Source organism: Osmerus mordax, chromosome 12, assembly GCF_038355195.1.
Source record: "Osmerus mordax isolate fOsmMor3 chromosome 12, fOsmMor3.pri, whole genome shotgun sequence".
In the NCBI taxonomy this organism is placed as follows: domain Eukaryota; kingdom Metazoa; phylum Chordata; class Actinopteri; order Osmeriformes; family Osmeridae; genus Osmerus; species Osmerus mordax.
In genome coordinates, this window is record NC_090061.1 from 16327618 (window position 1) to 16348812 (window position 21195).

At 46.6% G+C, this 21195-nt stretch overlaps 1 protein-coding gene across 1 annotated transcript; it reads left to right on the top strand.

Annotated features, from left to right (window-relative positions):
* Positions 1-1842: 1842 nt before the first annotated feature.
* Positions 1843-14996, top strand: LOC136953765 (uncharacterized). Its single transcript, XM_067247170.1, has 2 exons — positions 1843-1932; positions 14175-14996. The coding sequence occupies exons 1-2, from the start codon at positions 1843-1845 to the stop codon at positions 14994-14996; spliced, it is 912 nt and encodes a 303-aa protein (XP_067103271.1).
* Positions 14997-21195: the final 6199 nt, after the last annotated feature.

The following is a 21195-nucleotide window of genomic DNA, read 5'->3' on the forward strand; positions in this document are numbered from 1 at the left end:
CCAGGAAGGCTGAAAAACCACAGATACTGTAACTCTTCTTGAGTTGATCTCTTTCCAGAATCTCAGTCAATGCACAATTAACAATAGTCATGTGGGCAACTGGGCTAGGGCAGAGCTCATGTTCAGCTCCTTGCAAGAATAGTCTATGGCAGTACAGCAGCCGACTCTCTGGTCCCATTAAAATACACAACATGCACAATCAGGGTGACCAACAAGATTATAAACAATAACATTACAAACATCTAACGGAACAAACACAACAACTGAAATCCCTCACACGGCTGTTGTAACCGCACTATTTTCCACAAGTCTTTGCCTATTTGACATACCGCACTGCATGCTGGGTACCCAAGGGGCACTGACGCTGATTATCTAGCTGTGCTCCGACTGTGTGATTTGAGTATTTGCTTTGTTCAGCTTTTGGACAAAGGTTAAGAAATGGTTGACATTTCAAGGTGAAATTGCGCATGGTATATCAGAATGATGTCATCCTGTTTAACTAAACAGATAATCAAAATTATGACAGGCCAATAGACTGGCTGGATTGGAGCCGGTGATCTTGCTCCTTGCAGTGCACTGTCTCAGCCTACTGAGCTATTCTCAGTATTGAGAACCATTGTGGTCAGTTACTGTATAGAAAAGTAAGCTATTTGTCCTGTGGCACGCATTATAAGATTTGTCTGAAGTTTAAACAGCTGTAATTCAGTGATCTTTTGAGATATCAAGTTAGGGGCAGGCAGGCAGGGCAGGGCAGGCCAGCTGGATGAAGCTGTCTTGGGGACAGGGCTGAAGAGAAGCTGTCCAGCTAGAGAGGGGTAGTCCAGCAAGGGGTCTGTGTTGCTATCAGCATCCTCTGTTGCATCCTCTGTTACACTCAGCATCCTCTGTTGTTGCTCTCAGCATGCTCTGTTGCAGTCTGTTGAGCAGGCCTCTGCATGACCTGTAAAAGTGAAGAAAGGGTCCATGTCAGTGGTGAAAAATGAAGCTTTTTCCATCTACACTTGATACAGACTTCAGTTTTTCCTGTGAAATGCAGTGGCACTACTTGAACTTGAATCCAAATGTTTTGGAGACCCATGCAGTCACTCAAAACACTGGTTCGATTCCAGGCTTGAGCAAGAGTACTTAGCTCTAAACTGGTCAATATACACATCTGACCAAAGACCAGCTCGACCTTTGCCTGTAAACAGTGATTCTGACTGTCAGAGATCTTTAAATAGCTTGACCTAGTAAAAATTGGCAAAACTAGCCTAGCTAACGTAGGTTGTTTTCTCAGGGCATATGACGAACGAAACAGGCTCGACCCATGCAAAGTCACTCAAAACACGGGTTCGATTCCAGGCTCTGGCAGGCATCTGACAACAGACCAGCTCGATCTTTGCCTGTAAACAGTGATTCTGACTGTCTGAGACCTTTAAATAGCCTGACTTACTGAAATTGGAAAATCTAGCCTGGCTAACGTAGGTCGCTTTCTCAGGGCATATGACGAATGAAACAGGCTCGCCTTGAAACATCCAAGATACTGGCTATCTTTAGCAGGCTCTTGTCTACAAAAAACAGTCCTCCCTGACATTTTTGGAGTAGAATTGAGTGAAATACAAAATTGTTTACACACTGCCAGTGGGCGAGCCGAGTCTGACTCTGAGGCTAACGTTAAAACAATGTACCCCCGAGATGCAGTCTCACTCCACTTGTTTTCCATAATTCACAAAAATAATCGGAGCATCTGGCTAAAAGCACAATTCTCACATCTCCTAAAGGCTTTCCTCCTCAACTAGGTGGTTGGTGTAGAATTGACCAAACTGTAAAATGGTGAACTTATTAACATGACGCGACCAAAACATGGCTGCCGCCAAAGCCTATGTGGTCTCCCTGGAACATAAGCTTATTACAAAGACTTTCACGACCCAAATCAAAATTCTGAGGCGACAGGTCTGTGGGGAATTGCTTTTCCTCCTAAAGGCTGCCCCCCTCCACCTTGGTATAGAATTCGCCGAGATGCAAAATGATTCACTAATATAAACACAGAGGGGAAAAGATAGCTACTTTTCAAGTTCGGTTTTCCATCACTTCAAGCTCACGATCTAAAAGGTCTAAGAGTGCTCAAACCTTCATCATCATTCAAGAGTAGTGTACTTTCACAAACCCAATCATTGATTCTAGCTTAAAATGTGTAAAAATAGGTGACATGACTTACCGAACGTGGCTGCCTCCAACACAGCTATCAGGCAATTCCAGTTGAAAACAACAATGGCCGCCGAAAAATAAAAAAACAAGGAACCCTATTGTTTTTGTTGGTTAGGGTTCCTCCGGTACGAAGGAACCTATTGTTTTTGTTAGTATTCCTATTATTAGGGTTCCTCCGGCAGGAGGGAACCTATTGTTTTTGTTAGTATTCTTATTATTTTTCCTCTTCTCCGCTAAATGGCTCAATAGCTCAAAAAGTCCTTGACCCGATTTTTTCAAATTTGGCCCAATGATACACCAGGTCACTCACTACTCCCAGACCGCTAATGGCCTATGGACGACCATAGGTGGCGCTATAAGCCACGCCCAAAGTCTACATGATTTCCCCAGCACCCCATTATTCCCAAATGCCTGAAAATTGGTACACATGCCTTATTTATCATGGGGAACAAAAAAGCCTCAAGAACCCATAAGGTCCGCCATGATAGATTTTGCTGTACTGTCCAAATTTGGTACAACCTTCAAAACCCTTCTCCTCATGAACCATAGATCTAATCGACTTGAAAATTGTTACAGATTTGTAGAATACATGTCTTTCTATTGAATGAAATTGAATAAGGAATGCAAAACAAAATGTCTGAAAGAAGTGTATTTATGTAAATGTCCACATTGCCACAATATATTGCTCTTCTCTTGGCTCTTGACGAAGGCGGTCGCATTTTTCTCTCCTCCCCTCCCTGACCTTCCCTGCTTGGCTGTGTCTTGTGTCTTGTCTTGTCTCAAGATACTCTCTCATCATCACTCTCCGAAACTAGAAGCATGGAATTAATTAGCTGGTCTCTCAATGCTATTGACACCATCTTCTCGAAGAGAAGCTCGGGTTCGGGGGAACCCAACTGTCCGGACGGGACATTCGCAGCTGGCTACACGATGGACGCGTGGGAGAATTGGCGTGTCGTGTGTCTAGCGGCGCTTTCCGTGGAGGACGTTGAAGACATCTTCATATTCGGAACCATGATTACAGGCTTTCTGCTGTTTGGAATAGGCGCTGGCTTTGTATATCGTAAAATCAAGGAAACGGCTGCAGCCGTCAAAAGCCCCGTTAGGCTGCCCGATATGATTGATGCGGTGGGCAGAGTTGTTGGAGCTCAGTCTGTGAACTTACAACGCAGCATTGATTACAACAGGGCTAAGTTTGCGGCTCTGCAAAGGAAGATGGAGGACTTGGAGACCTTCCTGAAGGGTGGACGCGAAAATTGAGTTGCGGCCACTCGTCAAAACAACTACCCCAATCTTATCCTCTTTCGGCCCCGTAACCAGCACAAGCCCTGGCCAAGGTCGTTGCTGGAAAACAACTCCCCTGGAGAGCGCTGAAGCGAGACTATCTTGCTACTCCCTTCCCCCCCCCCCCCACCGACATCTGTGGTTTGGTCTCTTCCCGGGTCATGACCAAGGATGTCTCCTGGCAACACAATCTGCATAGGGAGAATCGGACTGATTGTGGCCTAGGTCGAGGGCGCCAACCCAGACCTACTCACACATTAACTTTCACCTACTACAGATATCACCACCCCCCCACCCCCATCCAACGCTTTCGCCTGCTTGTTTCCCCGGGGTGGCTGGCGGATCTGTGTCCAGCGCCTACCATGGCTGCAGGTCCAGATGCTGCTTGTCTACCCCCCCCCCCCCCCCTCCCCGTTGCAAGTATCGTGTTTTTTAAATGTTGTTGTGCTTATGTGCTGAGGTTTTTGTCTGTTCCCACACTGTACTCCTCTAGGAGCATTGTCTGGGTGTTGCCTTTTTCTCTCCTCTCTCCTCATGTCATGCTGTAACTTTCTAATTGGCGCCGAAATTGGCTGCCTAGGTAGGCTCTCCTGCCAAAGTAAATTCCTTGTCTGTGCAAACTTTCATGGCGAATAAAAACCCATTCTGATTCTGATATCTTTGTGTTAATAAATCAAATATAATTTTGACTGATGGTTTTTCAAACCTTTGTGCCTTCAAGATGACATCATTCTGAAGTACCATACGCAATTTCACCTTGATATGTCAATACATGATTGAATTCAATTGAATTGCTCCACAGCGCGCGTGCTCCAAATTCTCTGACTTATCCTGCCCCTTGACACTAGGGTGACCACCTGTCGCGCTTTGCGTTGTGTCGCAAAGCATTTTCACCCCTTGTCCCGCACGTCCCATATTAGGGAGTCAGGTGGCTGAGCGGTTAGGGAAGCGGGCTAGTAATCTGAAGGTTGCCAGTTCGATTTCCGGCCGTGCAAAATGACGTTGTGTCCTTGGGCAAGGCACTTCACCCTACTTGCCTCGGGGAGAATGTCCCGTACTTACTGTAAGTCGCTCTGGATAAGAGCGTCTGCCAAATGAATAAATGTAAATATTGAAAATGCTGTGCGATACAGCGCAGAGCAGGACAGGTGGTCACTCTACTTGCCACACGCACGAGCTTGGCAAGACGCACACACATCCTTTCTGGAAATTGTGTGCTGACCAAGCCCCCACCCTCTGTTTTTAGCTCCTGTTTCATTTCGCTTCCAATCGCAGCTCGCCGTTACGAATATATATTTTTTTTCAGCGGCCATTGTTGTTTTCAACTGGAATCGCCTGATAGTGTTGGAGGCAGCCACGTTCGGTAAGTCATATTTTTACACATTTTAAGCTAGAATCAATGATTGGTTTCGTGAAAGTACACTACTCTTGAATTATGGTGAAGGTTTTAGCACTTTTAGACCTTTAGATCGTGAGTCTGAAGTGACGGAAAACCGAACTCGAAAAGTAGCTACTGTAGCTCTAGCTTTTTTCCTCTGTTTTTAATTAGTGAGTCATTTTGCAAAATTGGCGAATTGTTCATCAAAAAGGTTGAGGAGAGCAGCCTTTAGGAAAAACAACAATTCCCCACAGACATGTCGGCTCAGAATTTTGATTTGGGGCGTGAAAGCTTTTGTAATAAGCCTATGCGCCAGGGAGACCGCATAGGCTTAGGCGGCAGCCATGTTTTGGTCGCGTCATGTTCATAAGTTCACCATTTTACAGTTAGGTCTACACAAAAAAGGTAGAGGAGGGCAGCCTTTAGGAGATGTGGGAATTGTGCTTTAGCCAGATGCTCCGATTATTTTTGTGATTTGTGGACTTGCAATTGGAGTGATACTGCGTCCCGGGGGTACATTGTTTTGACGTTAGCCTCAGAGTCAGGCTCGGCTTGGCAGTGTGTAAACAATTTTGTATTTCACTCAATTCTACTCCAAAAACGTCAGGGAGGACTGCTTTTTGTAGACAAGGGCCTGCTAAAGATAGCCAGTATATCTGATTTTTCAAGGCGAGCCTGTTTCATTCGTCATATGCCCTGAGAAAGCGACCTACGTTAGCCAGGCTAGTTTTTCCAATTTCAGTAAGTCAGGCTATTTAAAGGTCTCAGACAGTCAGAATCACTGTTTACAGGCAAAGATCGAGCTGGTCTTTTGTCAGATGTCTTCCAGAGCCTGGAATCGAACCCGTGTTTTGAGTGACTTTGCATGGGTCTCCATCGGGGCAACACATTTGGGTTCAAGTTCAAGTAATGCAACTGCATTTCACAGTCAAAACTGTAGTGTATATGAAGTGTAGATGGAAAAAGCTTCGTTTTTCACAACTGAACTGACATGGATCCTTTCTACACTTTTACAGGTCTGGAGGGTCATGCAGAGGCCTGCTCAACAGAGTTCAATAGAGGATGCTGAGAGCAACAACAGAGAACGCTGAGAGCATCACAGACCCCTTGCTGGACTACCCCTCTCTAGCTGGACAGCTTCATTCAGCTGGCTTGCCCTGCCTGCCTGCCTGCAGGCCCTGCTTGCCAGGCCTCCAGAGTCACCCCACAGACACAGTAGCTCTGCAGACTGCTATTTTGAGGACATTGATGAAAAAGGACAAACCAGCATTTTTTACTTTGATGAAAGTCTAAATGTTTAATCCTTTCCATGTCCCAGTATGCCAAGCTGCTGACTTTTAGTGTCTTAACCCTTGTGCTGCCTTCGGGTCACATGACCCAAAGGTTCATAACAAACCATCGTTGTGTTTACCCAATTTTACCCAATACCAAAAAAAAATTACTAAAAAATATTTTAACCTTTGCAATGTGGGGGGTCTGAGACAGCCCAACGGTTAAAAGAAAAGGCTTCACTTTGGTTTTGTATGTGGTAAATTTGTCGCAATACGACTGTGGGTCACAATGACTAAGGGTCAGAATGACCCGAAGATAACACAAGGGTTAAGTGACTAAACCAGTTCAAGTGATAGACTTTTGACCTGAATTCAATGATTATTCCTCTGAATAAACACCACTCAAGAGAAGTACTGCTTCTTTATTAATAGTATTCATGTATATATAATTGCGCAGCTCCCCCTGTCAATGATCTAGCACCTCCTCAGCACCTGTATTACAAATTATCTGGCGCCGTCCCTGCCCAGGGTTGATTGTAACTGGTATTGGAAAACACATGTAGTAGGGCAGAATAGAGGGACTGGGCAAAGGGTGCTGGTGTGGAAAGTCCCCAAAAACTGTGCAGAATGGGCAGAAAATATTAGATGACATTGTATCGAGGCCCAATTGGAGAAGAAGCCATAGGATATTTACAATTGTAGTAGGCCATTAGATCTGTTTTAAAAGTTCAGGGGTGTAATTTGTTGGATATGAAGCCCCCACACTCCACTCCAGAGACAGTTGGTGACAGAGAGGTGCAGACATTAAGTTAAACATAGGCATGCGTTAAGAGTAGAGTAAAAAATACAGATCCCCCCCTTTCTGAATACATTTCGACTGATCTGATATGTTGATTTCTGTTGCTATGAAAACCAGTTTAGCCAAGCTAACTAACATTGTTTTTAGCTAGCTTGCATTACCATTCAATAGCTAACAAAACATGAGTAAAAATAGCTTGCTAATTGAGCAGAACTTGTTAATGCAGGAGACTCAGAGACCTTAGCACGTCACTAGCATCTCATCATATCACGCAGTCGGCGCTCTTGAGTACCCAGCATGCAATGCGGCATGTCAAAAACCGCAAAGACTTGTGGAAAATAGTTTGGTTAAAACGGCCATGCGAGGGATTTCAGTTGTTGTGTTCGTTCAGTTAGATGTTTGTAATGTTATTGTTTGTTAGTTAATATAATCTTGTTGGTCACCCTGAATGTGCATGTCGTGTAGTTTAATGGGAACAGAGAGTTGGCCACTTAACTATCAGAGGCTACACTCGCAAGGAGCTGGACGTGGTCTGGACCTGGGCTGTTCCCTAGCCAGTTCCCTATGAGACTATTCTTGAGATCTACTCAAGAAGAAAGTGAATATCTGTGATTATCAAGCCATTTTAGAGAAAGTTTAAAAATAATGATGCGGTAGATATGTATTGATTGTGGGAGGTAATTTTTGGACTACATCTAAACCTCATGTGGCTGCTGCAGCATTTCTACTTTGGCATGACCTGCGCTGGGAGAGAGGGAAACAGCATGGATGGGGATAGTGTGCGGGCCGAGCAGATGTGTTTTTTATGTAGGGTGAAATGGAATGAGAAATGCAATACAAAATGTCTGAAAGGGGTGTATTTATGTAAGTGTCCACATTGCCTCAATATCTATCTTTGTGTCAATAAATCAAATATAATTTTGACTCATGGTTTTTCAAACCTTATTGGCTTCAAGGTGACATCATTCTTATGTACCATGCGCAATTTTACCTTGAAATGTCAACCGTTTCTTAACCTTTGTCCCAAAGCTGACCAAAGCTAATACTCTGCCCTTTCTATTCATAAAATCTAACACTGGTGAAAGCTGTAATCGGGCGGACACGCTTCTATCAAAGTTGCTGTTGCCGTGTCATTGTTTAGCCAGGTTTCTGTTAGACAAATGCAGTCTAAGTTGTTTTCTTTGACCAGATCATTAACTAGAAATGTTTTGTTATTTAGTGATCTAACATTTAGAAGGGCCAGTTTCATCTGTGGGGTATTAGTAGATAAATCTGTTGGAAGAATATGGATAGTTCTGTGACTTCTAACACTAGTTTCAGGTTTGTAACCATGAATTTTACCATGCCATTTACTGTTTGTGATGATGACCGGTATGTCTAATGAAATAGCATGGTGGCTGTCCTAGCGTAGCTTTTCTTTGGGAAAGTCTGTCACTGAGCTGTTCCATCACAAGGGAATTCATCCGGGGTGCAGGGCCCATGTCCTTGCAGGAGGCTGTTTGAATGTTCTGTTCTGTTCCATGGGAGGTTGTTTGGGATGCGTCAGTCAGCTGAGACACAACAGGGATAGGGAAACTTGATTTGTGGTCAGGAGCACGTGACTGATGTTTGCTGTTAGTAGTCGAGATCCTCTACGGTTTGGGTGGAGTCCGTCAGCTTGAAAACGGTCTGCACAGTTCCAGAACACATTGAAATTATTGATGCCAACCATGTGTTGAAAGATAGTAGTCGACTGAAGGCTTCTTTTCCTCTGCGAAAGCATGCAATCGGTCCACTGATGAATACATCTTGATATCTGTTGAGTGTGTTCAGTAGCTGGGTGAAAGTATCTCAGTGCCAGTTTTCTTGTGTAGGATATCAAACGAGCCAGTGTGGATGATAATGTTAGGGTTGTTTGGTTTATTGTTGAGGATTGTTTGTACCTCTGACGACAGTTCCTCGACAGATGTGTTGCTAAGACAAATATTTTCTGTCTTTGCCAGTTTAACATGTGCTGTCATGGCATCTCCAATCAAGATAGTGGCCATATGTGGTGTTGTGTTTGCATTTCTAACGTTCAGTACCTGCGGAGCCAGTTCTTATCTTATTTGGGTTAGCAATGATAGGACCTTGTGCTAGACCAAGGTTAGCCACTGTGTCAGTGCTAGCAGTAGATTCTATAGTGCTAGCAGCGTTAGCTCCTCTAAGTGTTGATGGGCTGTGGGTAGTCTTAGCATACCTTGGATCTTGATAATCCTGTGGTATTGTTGTCTGATTAGGCTTGATAGGGGGTCGAACAGCGCCCCGAGTAGTCCGAGAGGGGCTTGGAGTGAAATGGGGGACTCCCGTTCGCAGCAGACGATGATGTGTTGGATTTGCATGTGTGTAGTAGCTACCATCATGGTGTGTCGGCTGCGTGGCTAGCACTCCTGTGCCTCTTCGCCTTGGATTCCACACACGAGGGAGAGAGAGGTCCCAGTGGTTCGAATCTGTTTCTGAGTGTGACAGGAGGAGAGGTGATGCGGGAAGAGTTTCTGCCTCGCTTTTTTTGCTGTTTATCCTTGGTGACAGTCCCATCTCCGATGAAGGTAGAAGCGGCGCTAGGCCACTTTGGTTTAGCGCCGAGAGCAGGCCATGACTCATCTGGTCCACCGGCCGGTGGAGAGAAAGCTGGTTCCAAGGGTGGCTCATTGGCTGGTAGCTTAGCCTCCGGGCTAGGTAGCATGGAATCTATAAAGTCTTCGGTCTCTCTGATATCTAAGAGGGTTCTGACTCTTAGCTCCAGTTCGACTATCCTCAGAGTAAGTTGTTTGCAGTCGTTGCAAGCCATTGTTCTACAGGGAACAAGCTTTAGCTTGCTTCTGTTCTCCTTGGGCTTCAGTCCTCTCAGGTTGTTCCTTTTTGTGGTTGTAGTAGATCCACTTTGCCCCTATCCTAAGTATTTGATTTTGAGTAATATCATCAAAAACTATCCAAATGATTGAAACTTCAGAGCATTTCTCCGTGAATAACTAGACAATACGATAGAAGCCAAGCAGGGAAGCAAGCAGGGAAGGTCAGGGGGAGGAGAGGGAAAGAAAATGCGACTGCCTTCATTGAGAGCCAAATCAGATGTGTCTTTATATATGGTGAAACACAATACAAAATGTCTGAAAGGGGTGTATTTATGTAAATGTACACATCTGCTGCTAGACTATTGACCAGAACAAGAAAGTTTGATCACATAACATCTACTCTTGTCTCTCTACACTGGCTCCCTATCCAAGCCAGAGCTGACTTCAAAGTTCTACTACTAACCTACAAATCTCTGCATGGATTGGCACCACTGTACCTCTCCGGTCTCCTTGCACCCTATTGCCCCGCAAGGACACTTAGATCTCAAGATGCCGGCTATCTGGTGGTACCCAAAATTAAGAAAAAAACTGCTGGAGGTAGGGCGTTCTCATATAGAGCACCTCTTCTCTGGAACAAATTACCTGTCTCAATTAAGGAGTCTGATACTGTTTCGACATTTAAAATTAGGTTAAAACGTTATTGTTTAGTCAATTCTACGACTGTTAAAGGTAAGTATGTTACTAGTTGGAGGCAACGGGGGACGGGTTGTTTCCATCCTTATTCTATAAGTATAACTTATTTTAGAGTTCTCTTCCCCTGGAACAGATTTCATGTTCCAACCGAGGGGGGCTGTCGCTGTCTTGGTGTGTGGGGCTGCATCAAATACCCCTTTTTTGCTCTGTTAAAATGCTGCACCAGTCCACACTTGACCGGTGGGGATCTCATTCTATTATGACTGTAACTGTTAGCTGCTCCTGGCATTCTCTAATCCCTGTTCTCCTCTCTCTGTCCCCCACCCCACACACATCCCTTGTGGTGTGGGGGGTTTGAGTTGTCAGCACCTGCCTGGTCGTCGGTCAGCCAACGCTGGACCTGGTCGCGATTCTCTTGGTCCTGTCCTACATCTATAAAGTTGAACAATGGATTTTGGTGTTTCAAAACCCATCGACACTGTATGACTATGTTTAGCCTGTGTTCTGCTCCTCTCTCTCACCAACCGTCTCTGGAGGAGGATCCCTCTCTGAATTGCTCCTCCCAAGGTTTCTTCCATTTTTCTCCTGTTGAGAGTTTTTTGGGAGTTTTTCCTTGTCTTCTTTGAGGGTTTAGGTTGGTTGAGGGGCAGTTCTATGGGCGTATGTGAAGCCTTCTGTGACATGCTTGCGTGTAAAAAGGGCTATACAAATAAATTTGATTTGATTTGATTGCCTCAATATCTTTGTGTCAATACATCAAATATAATTTTGACTGATGACTTTTCAAACCTTATTGGCTTCAAGGTGACATCATTCTGATGTACCATGCGCAATTTTACCTTGAAATGTCAATTGTTTCTTAACCTTTGTCCCAAAGCTGACCAAAGCTAATACTCTGCCCTTTCTATTCATAAAATCTCAACAGTTGGTGTGTAGCAGAGAGGATACAGAGACTGACTTGTAACCTTATGCTCATGAGTTCAAATCCCCAATCAGCCTATTGTTGTTGGCCAAACATTAAGTAGTTTTGCTCTCTTGTTGTCCAACTCTTGACCTTCTACAATGTACATTTTTTAGGGATGCTCCGATCTGATTGGCGCGGATCCATATCGGCCGATATTCCCACTTTCGGCTTTGATCGGCGTTGTCAAAACGGCCGATCAAACATGGCCGATCAGATGACATAAAATCTGTGAGAACTACTAACAGAGACATTTCAATAAAACGTTAGAGAACGCCAATGGTAAGAAATGATTCTTAAAAAAAAAGCATTGTGATTGGCTGTCTCTCCATGTTATTACATTTCATTGGCCCCCGTCTTCGGTGGCGGGTAGGTGAAACCACTGAGACAAAATGGCTTCGCCGGTCTGGCAATATTACAAGGTGTTGGAGAAAGATAACAAATTTGCAGTTTGCAAAGTCTGCTCAAAAGTAGTTCCCCGTGGAGGAACGCATCCAAGGAGTTTCAACACCACGAACCTCATACGGCATTTGAAGGGCTGTCACATTAAGGAATTTGAGGACCCTTACAAAAAATGAGTATATTAAAGTATACTATAAGTATACTAAAATATGGATAGTACACTTTTAGATCACTTTTGATATACTTTTAAGAAGTATGCTTTGAAAATAGTTCACTTTTGATATACTTTTAATAAGTATACTTAGATAATAGTTCACTTTTGATGTACTTTTAAGTATGCTTTGAAAATAGTTCACTTTTGATATACTTTTAAGAAGTATGCTTCGAAACATAAAATTGTATAAATTTCTTCTGGAGTAGGATGTACGTTTTCTATTATTATACAGCAAAAACAGTCAAAATAATTTTTAAGTACATTACAGGTTAAATTCTTTAGATCCATCTCATTCTAATTATTCATGTATAGGAAAATATATTATGCATTGCACATTGAATCTTTTTTCGTACTGAAGCTGTAACCTTAATTACTGCAAAAACATTTTGAAGCCCTATACTCTTATACTAATAATGATCAATTGGAGTATTAAAGATCCTGTAAAGTAAATTCCATGTTTTGCTTCTAAGTACATTATATACGTGTGAAATGAGTTCCTGAAAGCATGTGCAAAGCGCAAAAACTTTGTCACACTGAAATGTGGAGTTAAACCGAAGAACAGTTTCTCTTCCGTTTTCAGATCAGGTTTTAATGGGCGGAGCCAAAAAATGCCCTATCTACGTCATTTCGCCCTATCTATGTCAGATCACTCAATGGCTCCTCCTGCTGTACTGTTATTGTAGCTTACATCAGCTAGCTAGCTAGCTTACATTTACATTTATTCATTTAGCAGATGCTTTTATCCAAAGCGACTTCCAAGAGAGAGCTTTACAAAGTGCATAGGTCAATGATCATAACAACAAGCTAGCCACAAAAACATTGCGAGTAGCCAAAACATGAAGCACACATTGTGAACGACCAAAGTAAGTGCCAAAGGGAAGAACCATAAGAGCATGTAGTTAAACAAGTTACAATTAAACAACATGAACCGCTATAAGTGCAAGTGTACCTGTGGAAAAAAAAACAAGCAACAATAATAAAAACAATATAACACAGCGAGTACAATTTTTTTTTTTAAACAGTTACAACTAACCACAAGAGCAACAAGTCTCTAAGCAAGAGTCATTGTGATCCTTGAGGAAACTAACATCGGGTCAAGCGAACCATTCCTAAGTACCGTTGTACTCCCGTTGTAGCTTCAGGATGTCTCCCACCACCCGCAACTGCATCTTCCCTGGATGCAAGAACTCCAGCTGCGCTGCAACGCCATTTAAGTTCCCTATTGATAATGAAAGGAAAAATAGGTGGATAGATTTTGTGAAGAGCCACACTCATCGAAAGCTTCGGATAAACTCCAAGAGCTGCCTCTGCACTGACCATTTCACGGCAGACAGTTTTAACATGGACCAGAGACTTCCGGCTTCTCTTGCAGCGCGGAGCTGTACCGAGCATCGCCCCTCCGGCCGTTCATCCTCCGGTCGCACCTGGACCATCCACCGCCGCCAGCAGTTCATCACTCAGTTCTGTGTGCTTGTTATAATTATACTAGATAACTTTACCAGAGGTATCTCTGCTATGAGTTAGTGCAAACCGCTAAATTGATATTAGGCTACTCGGTGTAGAATTATGGTATTTTGGTGAAATGGTAGCTAATGTGTTAGAAGTAGCCCCCCCAGTCTCAAGCACAGAAGACTGCTGATTTTTTCACGATTTCAAAGCCTAACTTAACATACTTGTCGGTGTCATTTTTTCATTCGAATTTGGATGGGTAGTTAATAACACATTATTCTGTGGTGTGGCAAACTTAAAACTCGTTTCCAGGTCCACTTTACAGGATCTTTAATGGAAAAAACGAAAAAGCTACTTGAGAAAGAAGCAGACAGAAGGGTTGCATTGTGCATTTGAAAGTTATACTGTCAAACTGACTGAAGAACGAAATAAGGACGTGAAAAAATGAAGATAGCGTGGCTCATTGGCTGGTCAATTCCCATGATGCAAGGCGGTAAATAATGTAACATTTTGACGATAAATTTGCCGTTTGTTTGAAATACAAATGTAACTTCATGAATTTCGTTTTTTTTATGTGTCTGCTTAGAATGTAGTGTTTTGTTGCGTGGTAATTGTCATTGTTGTGCCAGTTTACCATTGTAACCATGAGTTAAATGAGTGTTACGTTTCGTAAAACGAGCTGGATTATTTCTTTATTAGTGTGGGCCTATACACCATAATTAGCTTTTTCAGCTAAGGATCTCTAACCCTAACCCCCCCCTTTTCATCATTACGGATCCCGACCCGGTTCCTGACTCCCCCACCAACCCCACCCCCGACCCAAAGACCGACATCCTACCACCGGGGGCAGTCTCCCCCCCACCGACACAATTAGGCCTACTGGACCCTCAGACAGACATACCCATCCCTCTCCAACCGACACCCGTCACGACAAATCAGCCAACATTACAGGACTCTGACTCCACTGACATGACTTCCCCGATATACTTACCCATACGCACCTCCACCCCTGCCGGGTCGGTAACCGTAAGGGAGCCGGCCCTGGTAGGGATTGTCACCCCCCACGACTTACCCCCACATTCCCAGTCACTGTACAACGAGAACAGCAACAACACGCCGCCCACAGACTGGAACCAAGTCGTTCTGAAGAGGAAACGTAAAACCATCACTGCAACCTCCGAAGACGACTCCACCTCGACATCCGACTCCCCCTCCCCCCCGGAACCACCACCAAAGCCTCCAGGCCCCCCTCCCCCCCCCCCTCCTCCCCTTCCCCCACGTCCCCGCCCTTGCCCCAAGTCCAGACGCCAACCCCCCACAGCAGTCTCTGAGCCCACACAGGATCAGACCAGCCAGCCCCGGCCCACCCAAGGACCCTCCGTGCCGGCCGAACCTCCACCACCAGGCAGACGGTGGGGGGACGACGAAGCCGTGAGCAACCAGGGGGAGGTGCCCCATCCGGACTACGCACAGGAGGCCATCAGGAACCTCCAAATCATCGCCACAGGAATCGCCGGACCCGTCAAACCATCACAATCACCATGACCATCACAATAACATCACTCAACACCCGCAGCATGTTACAACAGGAGAAGAGGGCAACCGTTTTCAGACACCTCTCAACACAACCGGCCGACATCTACCTCCTCCAGGAGTGTGCCATTCCCTACAAAGGGATGGATGCACTTCTGGAGGGGGAGTGGACTCGGGGAGACTCTCTCTGGTCAGGTTCCAACACGGCCAGAGCGGACGGGGTCGGGATGTTGGTGGCCAATCCATTCCTCCGACAAACCAGCCATCGAGTCGTCGAGAGCGGGCGGATCCTGGCCGTCGACCTGGAGGTCCGGGGTTCCCCGCTCAGGGTCATCAACATCTACGGCCCCACCAGCGTCGCAGAGAGGGTCTCCCTCTACGCCAAGCTCCGACCTCTCCTGATGACCCCCATGCCAGTAGTGGTAGGGGGCGACTTCAACTGCGCTCTGAGGGACGAGGATCGGAGCAAACCCAGGAAGGACAGATCCACCACAGCACTACAGGACATAATCAACGACTTCTCCCTGGTGGACGTCGGCGGCACCTCCCCCCCAACACACACGTGGGTGAGATCCTCGGGCTCTGCCTCTTCAAGGATCGACATGTTCTTGCTCTCGCCAGGCCTGGGAGTGTGTTCCTTCAAGACCCAGGCGACGCACTTCTCAAACCACAGGATGCTGACCGTGACCCTGCGATGGGAGGGGCCAGCCAGACCAACGAGGGGGCCCTGGAGGATGAACACATCGGCACTCCAGGACCCCTCCACTAGCCACTCCTTCTCCAGGCGCTACCTGGAGTGGAGGACCCTGAAGGAACTATTTACATCCCCGATAGAGTGGTGGGAAATGGTTAAGTCCCGGGTCAAGGGGTTCTTCGGAGGGGTGGGAAGGAGGAAGGCTAGGGAACAAAGGGCCCGTTTTCACCACCACAACGAGGCCCTACAACGCCTTAGCCTCCTCCAACTCAGAGGATTCGACGTGACCCGGGAGCTGTCAGAGACCAAGGAACATCTGGCCACACTCTATCGGGAAGAACAGGAGAGGAAGACCTTCAGGGATAAACTCCGGGGCCTGGAGGAGGAGGAGAAATGCACAAGATCTTTTTTCCGCAGGGCACGGTCCAAACAACAAGGCATCCTGTCCCTCTATAACTCCAGCGGCCAGACCGTCACGGACAGCGACAACATCAGGGAGGTGACCGAGGAGTTCTACGGCCGGCTGTTTGACACCAAGCCGGCAGACGGGGCTCTGGCGGAAACCTTCCTCGACGGTCTGGACCAAATCAAAGAGGGGGGCGAGAGCGAGGAACCAGAGCTGAGCCTGGAGGAGCTCACCCGGGCCGTGCACTCCATGAACACCCGGAAGGCCCCGGGACCGGACGGGATCCCGGCGGAATTCTATCAGGCCTTCTGGGAACTCATCAAGGGCGATCTGGCCCAGGTCCTCCGGGCAGTCTACAGGGAAAGGAGGCTAGGAGAATCAATGCGACAGAGTACAGTTACACTAATACCCAAGAAGGGGGACCTCAAGGACCTTCGGAACTGGCGCCCCATCAACCTCCTCTGTTCGGACTACAAGATTCTCACGAAGGCCCTCATGTGGCGCTTCCAAACACACCTCCCCACAGTCATCAACCCGGACCAGACCTGCGGCGTCCCCGGAAGGTCCATCAACGACAACTTGCTCCTGGTGAGAGACCTCATCTTCCACTCCCAGGAGCGGAGGTCCCCCTTCGCGCTCCTCTGCCTCGACCAAGAGAAGGCCTTCGACCGGGTAAGCCATGGCTTCCTGCAGGAGGTGCTAGGGAGGATGAACTTCCCACAACACCTCATCCACTGGACCAGGCTCTGCTACAACAACATCACGAGCAGAGTCCTGGTCAACAAACAGCTCACAGACCCCTTTCCTATCCGGTCTGGGGTCAGACAAGGATGCCCCCTAGCACCCCTGCTGTACGTCATCTACCTGGAGCCTTTCCTCCGTAAAATCAGAGCTACACACACCATCCAGGGTTATCACCTCCCGGGGGCCCAGGGAGAGAGGCTTCAGGTGGTGGCGTACATGGACGACATCACCATCGTCGGCACGGATAGTCGGTCCATCGCCGCGGCAACGAAGGTGGTGGACGACTACTGTGCAGCCACTGGCGCCCTGGTCAATCGAGGTAAGAGCGAACTGTACCTGTCGCAACACTGGAAAGAAGCGATGACCACCTCTTTCCCTGTAAAAACAGACAACATCAAGCTGCTCGGAGTCACCTATCAGAACAACGGGAAAGGGACCCTGACCTGGGCCAACACCATCAGTCAAGCCAAGCAGAAGATCGCCCAATGGAGTGCGCGGTCCCTCACAATAACGGGTAAGATCCTGATCCTGAAGGCAATAATCCTCCCCATTCTCCTCTATGTCGGTAGGGTGTTTCCCCCGGACAGGGTGACGAGCAAGACCATCGAGCGGCTGATGTTCACCTTTGTCTGGGGGAGCAACATGGAGCGCTTGAAGAGGACCATCATGTACAGCGCAGAGGAGAAGGGGGGGAAGGGGGTCCCAGACATCCTCAACATCATAAGGGCACAGGGCCTCTCCCAACTGGTCACAAATATCCATAAACCGGACAGGAAGGCAGGAGCCTTTGAGAGGTACTTCGCCACACCCATACTCAGAGCACTCCGTATCACCAACACCACCATCAACCACACTGTGCCCTACTGCTGGGACCCCCCGAAAGTATACAAGGAGTGGAAGAACTTTGCCTTCAGGACGGGTCTGCCCGCAGCCGGCCTGGCCTCCTGGAAATACAAGGACATCATGGCACACATCAGAGGGAAGGACAACATCACACCACCCAAGGCCAGGCCGGCCCTGGACATCCAACAGGTATGGAAAAACATTAGCCACAAGTGCATCAGCAATAAGCAAAAGGATTTAAACTGGTCAACTGCTCACGGCTGTCTCCCCACCAGAGAGTTCATGTACAGACGGCACATAGCCCGTACCGAGCTCTGCCCCCACGGTTGCACTGACACTGAAAACATTTACCATCTGTTTGTCAAGTGCACCGTGGCCAGGCGGGTCTGGGCCCTGTTTGTTCCCTCTGTCTCCCTCTACAGGAACATCATCTTGCCTCGCTTGGCGGCGGACGACATCCTGTTCGGTCCTCCGGGAGGCTGCACGACCCCCCGCCTACAACATCAGTGGAGGATCGTCAGCGCCGTCAAGCAGGTGATATGGGAGACAAGGAACATCAGGGTCTACCATAAACAGGACCAACCTCTCACCGTCCAGAGGAGGAGAATCACTCTCCTCCTCAGGGACTACGCCATCCTGGACTTCAAACACCACCCGGACACCGCCAGAGACACATGGGGGGTTGAAAGGTGGAAGGACGTGTCCATCTAGCTCAGCCCCCCATGGCACCACATCGCCACACCAGCTCTGCACTCCGCCCTCCGTCCCCGAAGGCCAGACGGCGTTCCCCGTTCAACACCCTCATCGCCCCCAACACCACCACCTTCCGGGCAGCCACCACTTCACCCGTTCCGGCACCAAGCCCGAAGACCCGGGGGCACCAACACCTGCCCCCAGTACGAGGGTCCGGAGAGGAGAAACCCACCAGGCTCAATGGGAAGTACACGAAACATTACACCTGCACCCCAGTATCCTTCCTCACCCCCTTCCTTCCTCCCCTCTCCACCATCTCCCCCTATCACCTCACAGGGTTCCAGTTGGCCACATCAGCCCAGCAGCAACATCCTCCACCCCTCAAGGACCGGTCAACCCTCCCACCCCATCTGCTGCAGCACCTGGAACCCTCCTCCCTGGACCCCCGAAAAGGACACTACAGCCCCCCCCCCCCCCCCCCCCCCGGCACAAGGACAAGCCCCCCCCCCCCCATCTCATCAAGGAGACTGGCCCCTCCGCCCCCCCCTTTTTCACCCATACACCCCACCCTACTTACCCGGACACCACAGGGCACACTGCACCGCACCTGGACTGGGCCCGAACTGCAGCACCCCCAACCATCCCTGGAGGAGGGGATACCCCCTCGAATGGCTCCTCCCGAGGTTTCTTCGAAATTTTCTCAAAAGACTTTTTGTGGGGAGTTTTTCCTCGCTTTCTTGGAGGGTTTTAGGTTGGCGCAGGGAGGGCCCACACTCTGGTGAAAGATTAATGAGTTTTTGAGGTAATTGTTATTGGGTGATTGTATATGTTTTGTATTATTTGCATTGGGTGAAATGTGGTGGAAGTTATAACATGTATTTGTAAATATTTGTTTTTAATTTTGGTAAAACCAATAAATACGTAAGGATCTGCGGTGTTACTTGGCGACACAAGATCAGCGACGTGTGAAGGGCCTCTAAACATTTAAATATATTAGTAAATCAGAGTAAATTGACATTTACTAAGTTTACTTCTTGACGTACTTAAATTAATAGAAAGTGCACTTGAAAGTATTGCAAAGTATACTTTGAAGTACTTTAGGAAATATACTTTATGAACTGAGAGTGCACTACACAGGCTACTTTACAGTATTCAAAAGTAAACCTCAAATACACTATAAGTGTACTTTAAAGTTTACTAAATGACCTAAAAGGTGGGCCAATTCAGTTTACTTAGTACAAAAATAGTATATAAATAAGTACACTTTTAGTACTGCTAGTATACTCTTAAGTACCATGATAATAGTATACTTTTTATACTAAGTATACTTACAAAATAAACTTGAAGTATACTTCTTTTTTTTAAGGGGAGTTTACGAAGTTGGCTAGCGCTAAAGCAGATAAAGAGAACGAACGTGCAACCTCTTCCCAAAAGCCACTCACTCAGCTGACCGTAATAGAGACTTTGAAACGACAGCAACCATACAGTAATGACAACAAGAGACGAAAGGAATTAAATGCAAAGGTAATGGAATTCATATGCCTTGATCAGCAGCCGCTGTCTGTTGTGGAAGACGCCGGGTTCAAACTCCTCGTATCCTGCTTGGACCCACGCTATACCCTGCCGGGCCGAAAATACCTAACTGATGTTTGTCTGCCGGAATTGTACCAAAATGTCTACACACACATCGAGAGCCTTATGAAGGACAACATCAAGGCAGGTAGCTTCACGAGTGACATTTGGAGTTCGAGTGTCTGTCCTATGTCTATGCTGAGCTTAACTGCGCAGTTTATTAATGAAAACTTCGAGCACCTGTACACCATTGCTACACTCCTTGACTCAACGGTGAAAAATTCACATTCCTGTGTGTGTGTGTGCGGTGTGTGTGAGAAAGACATTATTCATATGCTGATTTAGCTATGGCCTAAACATTATTCATAAAAGGGGCTATGCTGAAGTTAAAGGTAAAATGTAATAGTGTTGTGTTATTCTGTAGTGTAGAATGGTTTGCATTTCTTCCAAACTCGCCTGAATTTGATTTTAAAAGCAGTTAATCTCAATGGAAATTGGGGCTATGCTATGGGGCCAAGCCCATGCCTAATTAATTCAAGAGTTAAGCATGATGACCTACAACATGTATTAAATACATTAATTAATGTTGCCTTTTGTTTCTCTTATAAAAAAAGATATAAGGATAGATATTTCCCCGTCGGACTCAAGCCACAGGTGCGCAGGCTGCTTTCTGAAGTCTTGGCTGCTGCAGCGGTGCAAGAGACCGGTGAGGAGGAGAATGCAGTAGTGAGTGAGCCCCCAAAGAAGGTACCATGAGCTGGCTCCTTGCATGGCTATGCATGGTGAACTGTTGGCTGAAGATGAGCAACAGCATGAGGGCGGCGGTAGTGACATCAGCTCAGCAGCATCACAGATCAATCTCTACCTCTCAGAGCCAGTTATCCCAAACAGTGACGGACAGCCACTTGCTTTTTGGAAGGCCAATAAAGACCGCTTTCCTTCTCTCGCACAAGCAGCACGAGTCTTCCTCTCCGCACCTTGCACAAGTTAGTGAGCGACTTTTCAGCACAGCAGGACATATATTAGATGAAAAGAGGAACAGGTTGACTCCTAAAAATGCTGAAATGCTCATATTTATCAAGGCAAATCTGCCAGTGATGCTGCTTAATCAGAAGGTTTGAATACTCTAGTATGCCCCCTAAAGCTACTGTATAAGCTCCAAGTTCTATTGAGAGCCTCTAGAGAGTGCAATGTTGTGTGATTCTATTGTTGTGACTTTTATTTAAAGATTTATATATTTTTTATTATTTAAATATTTA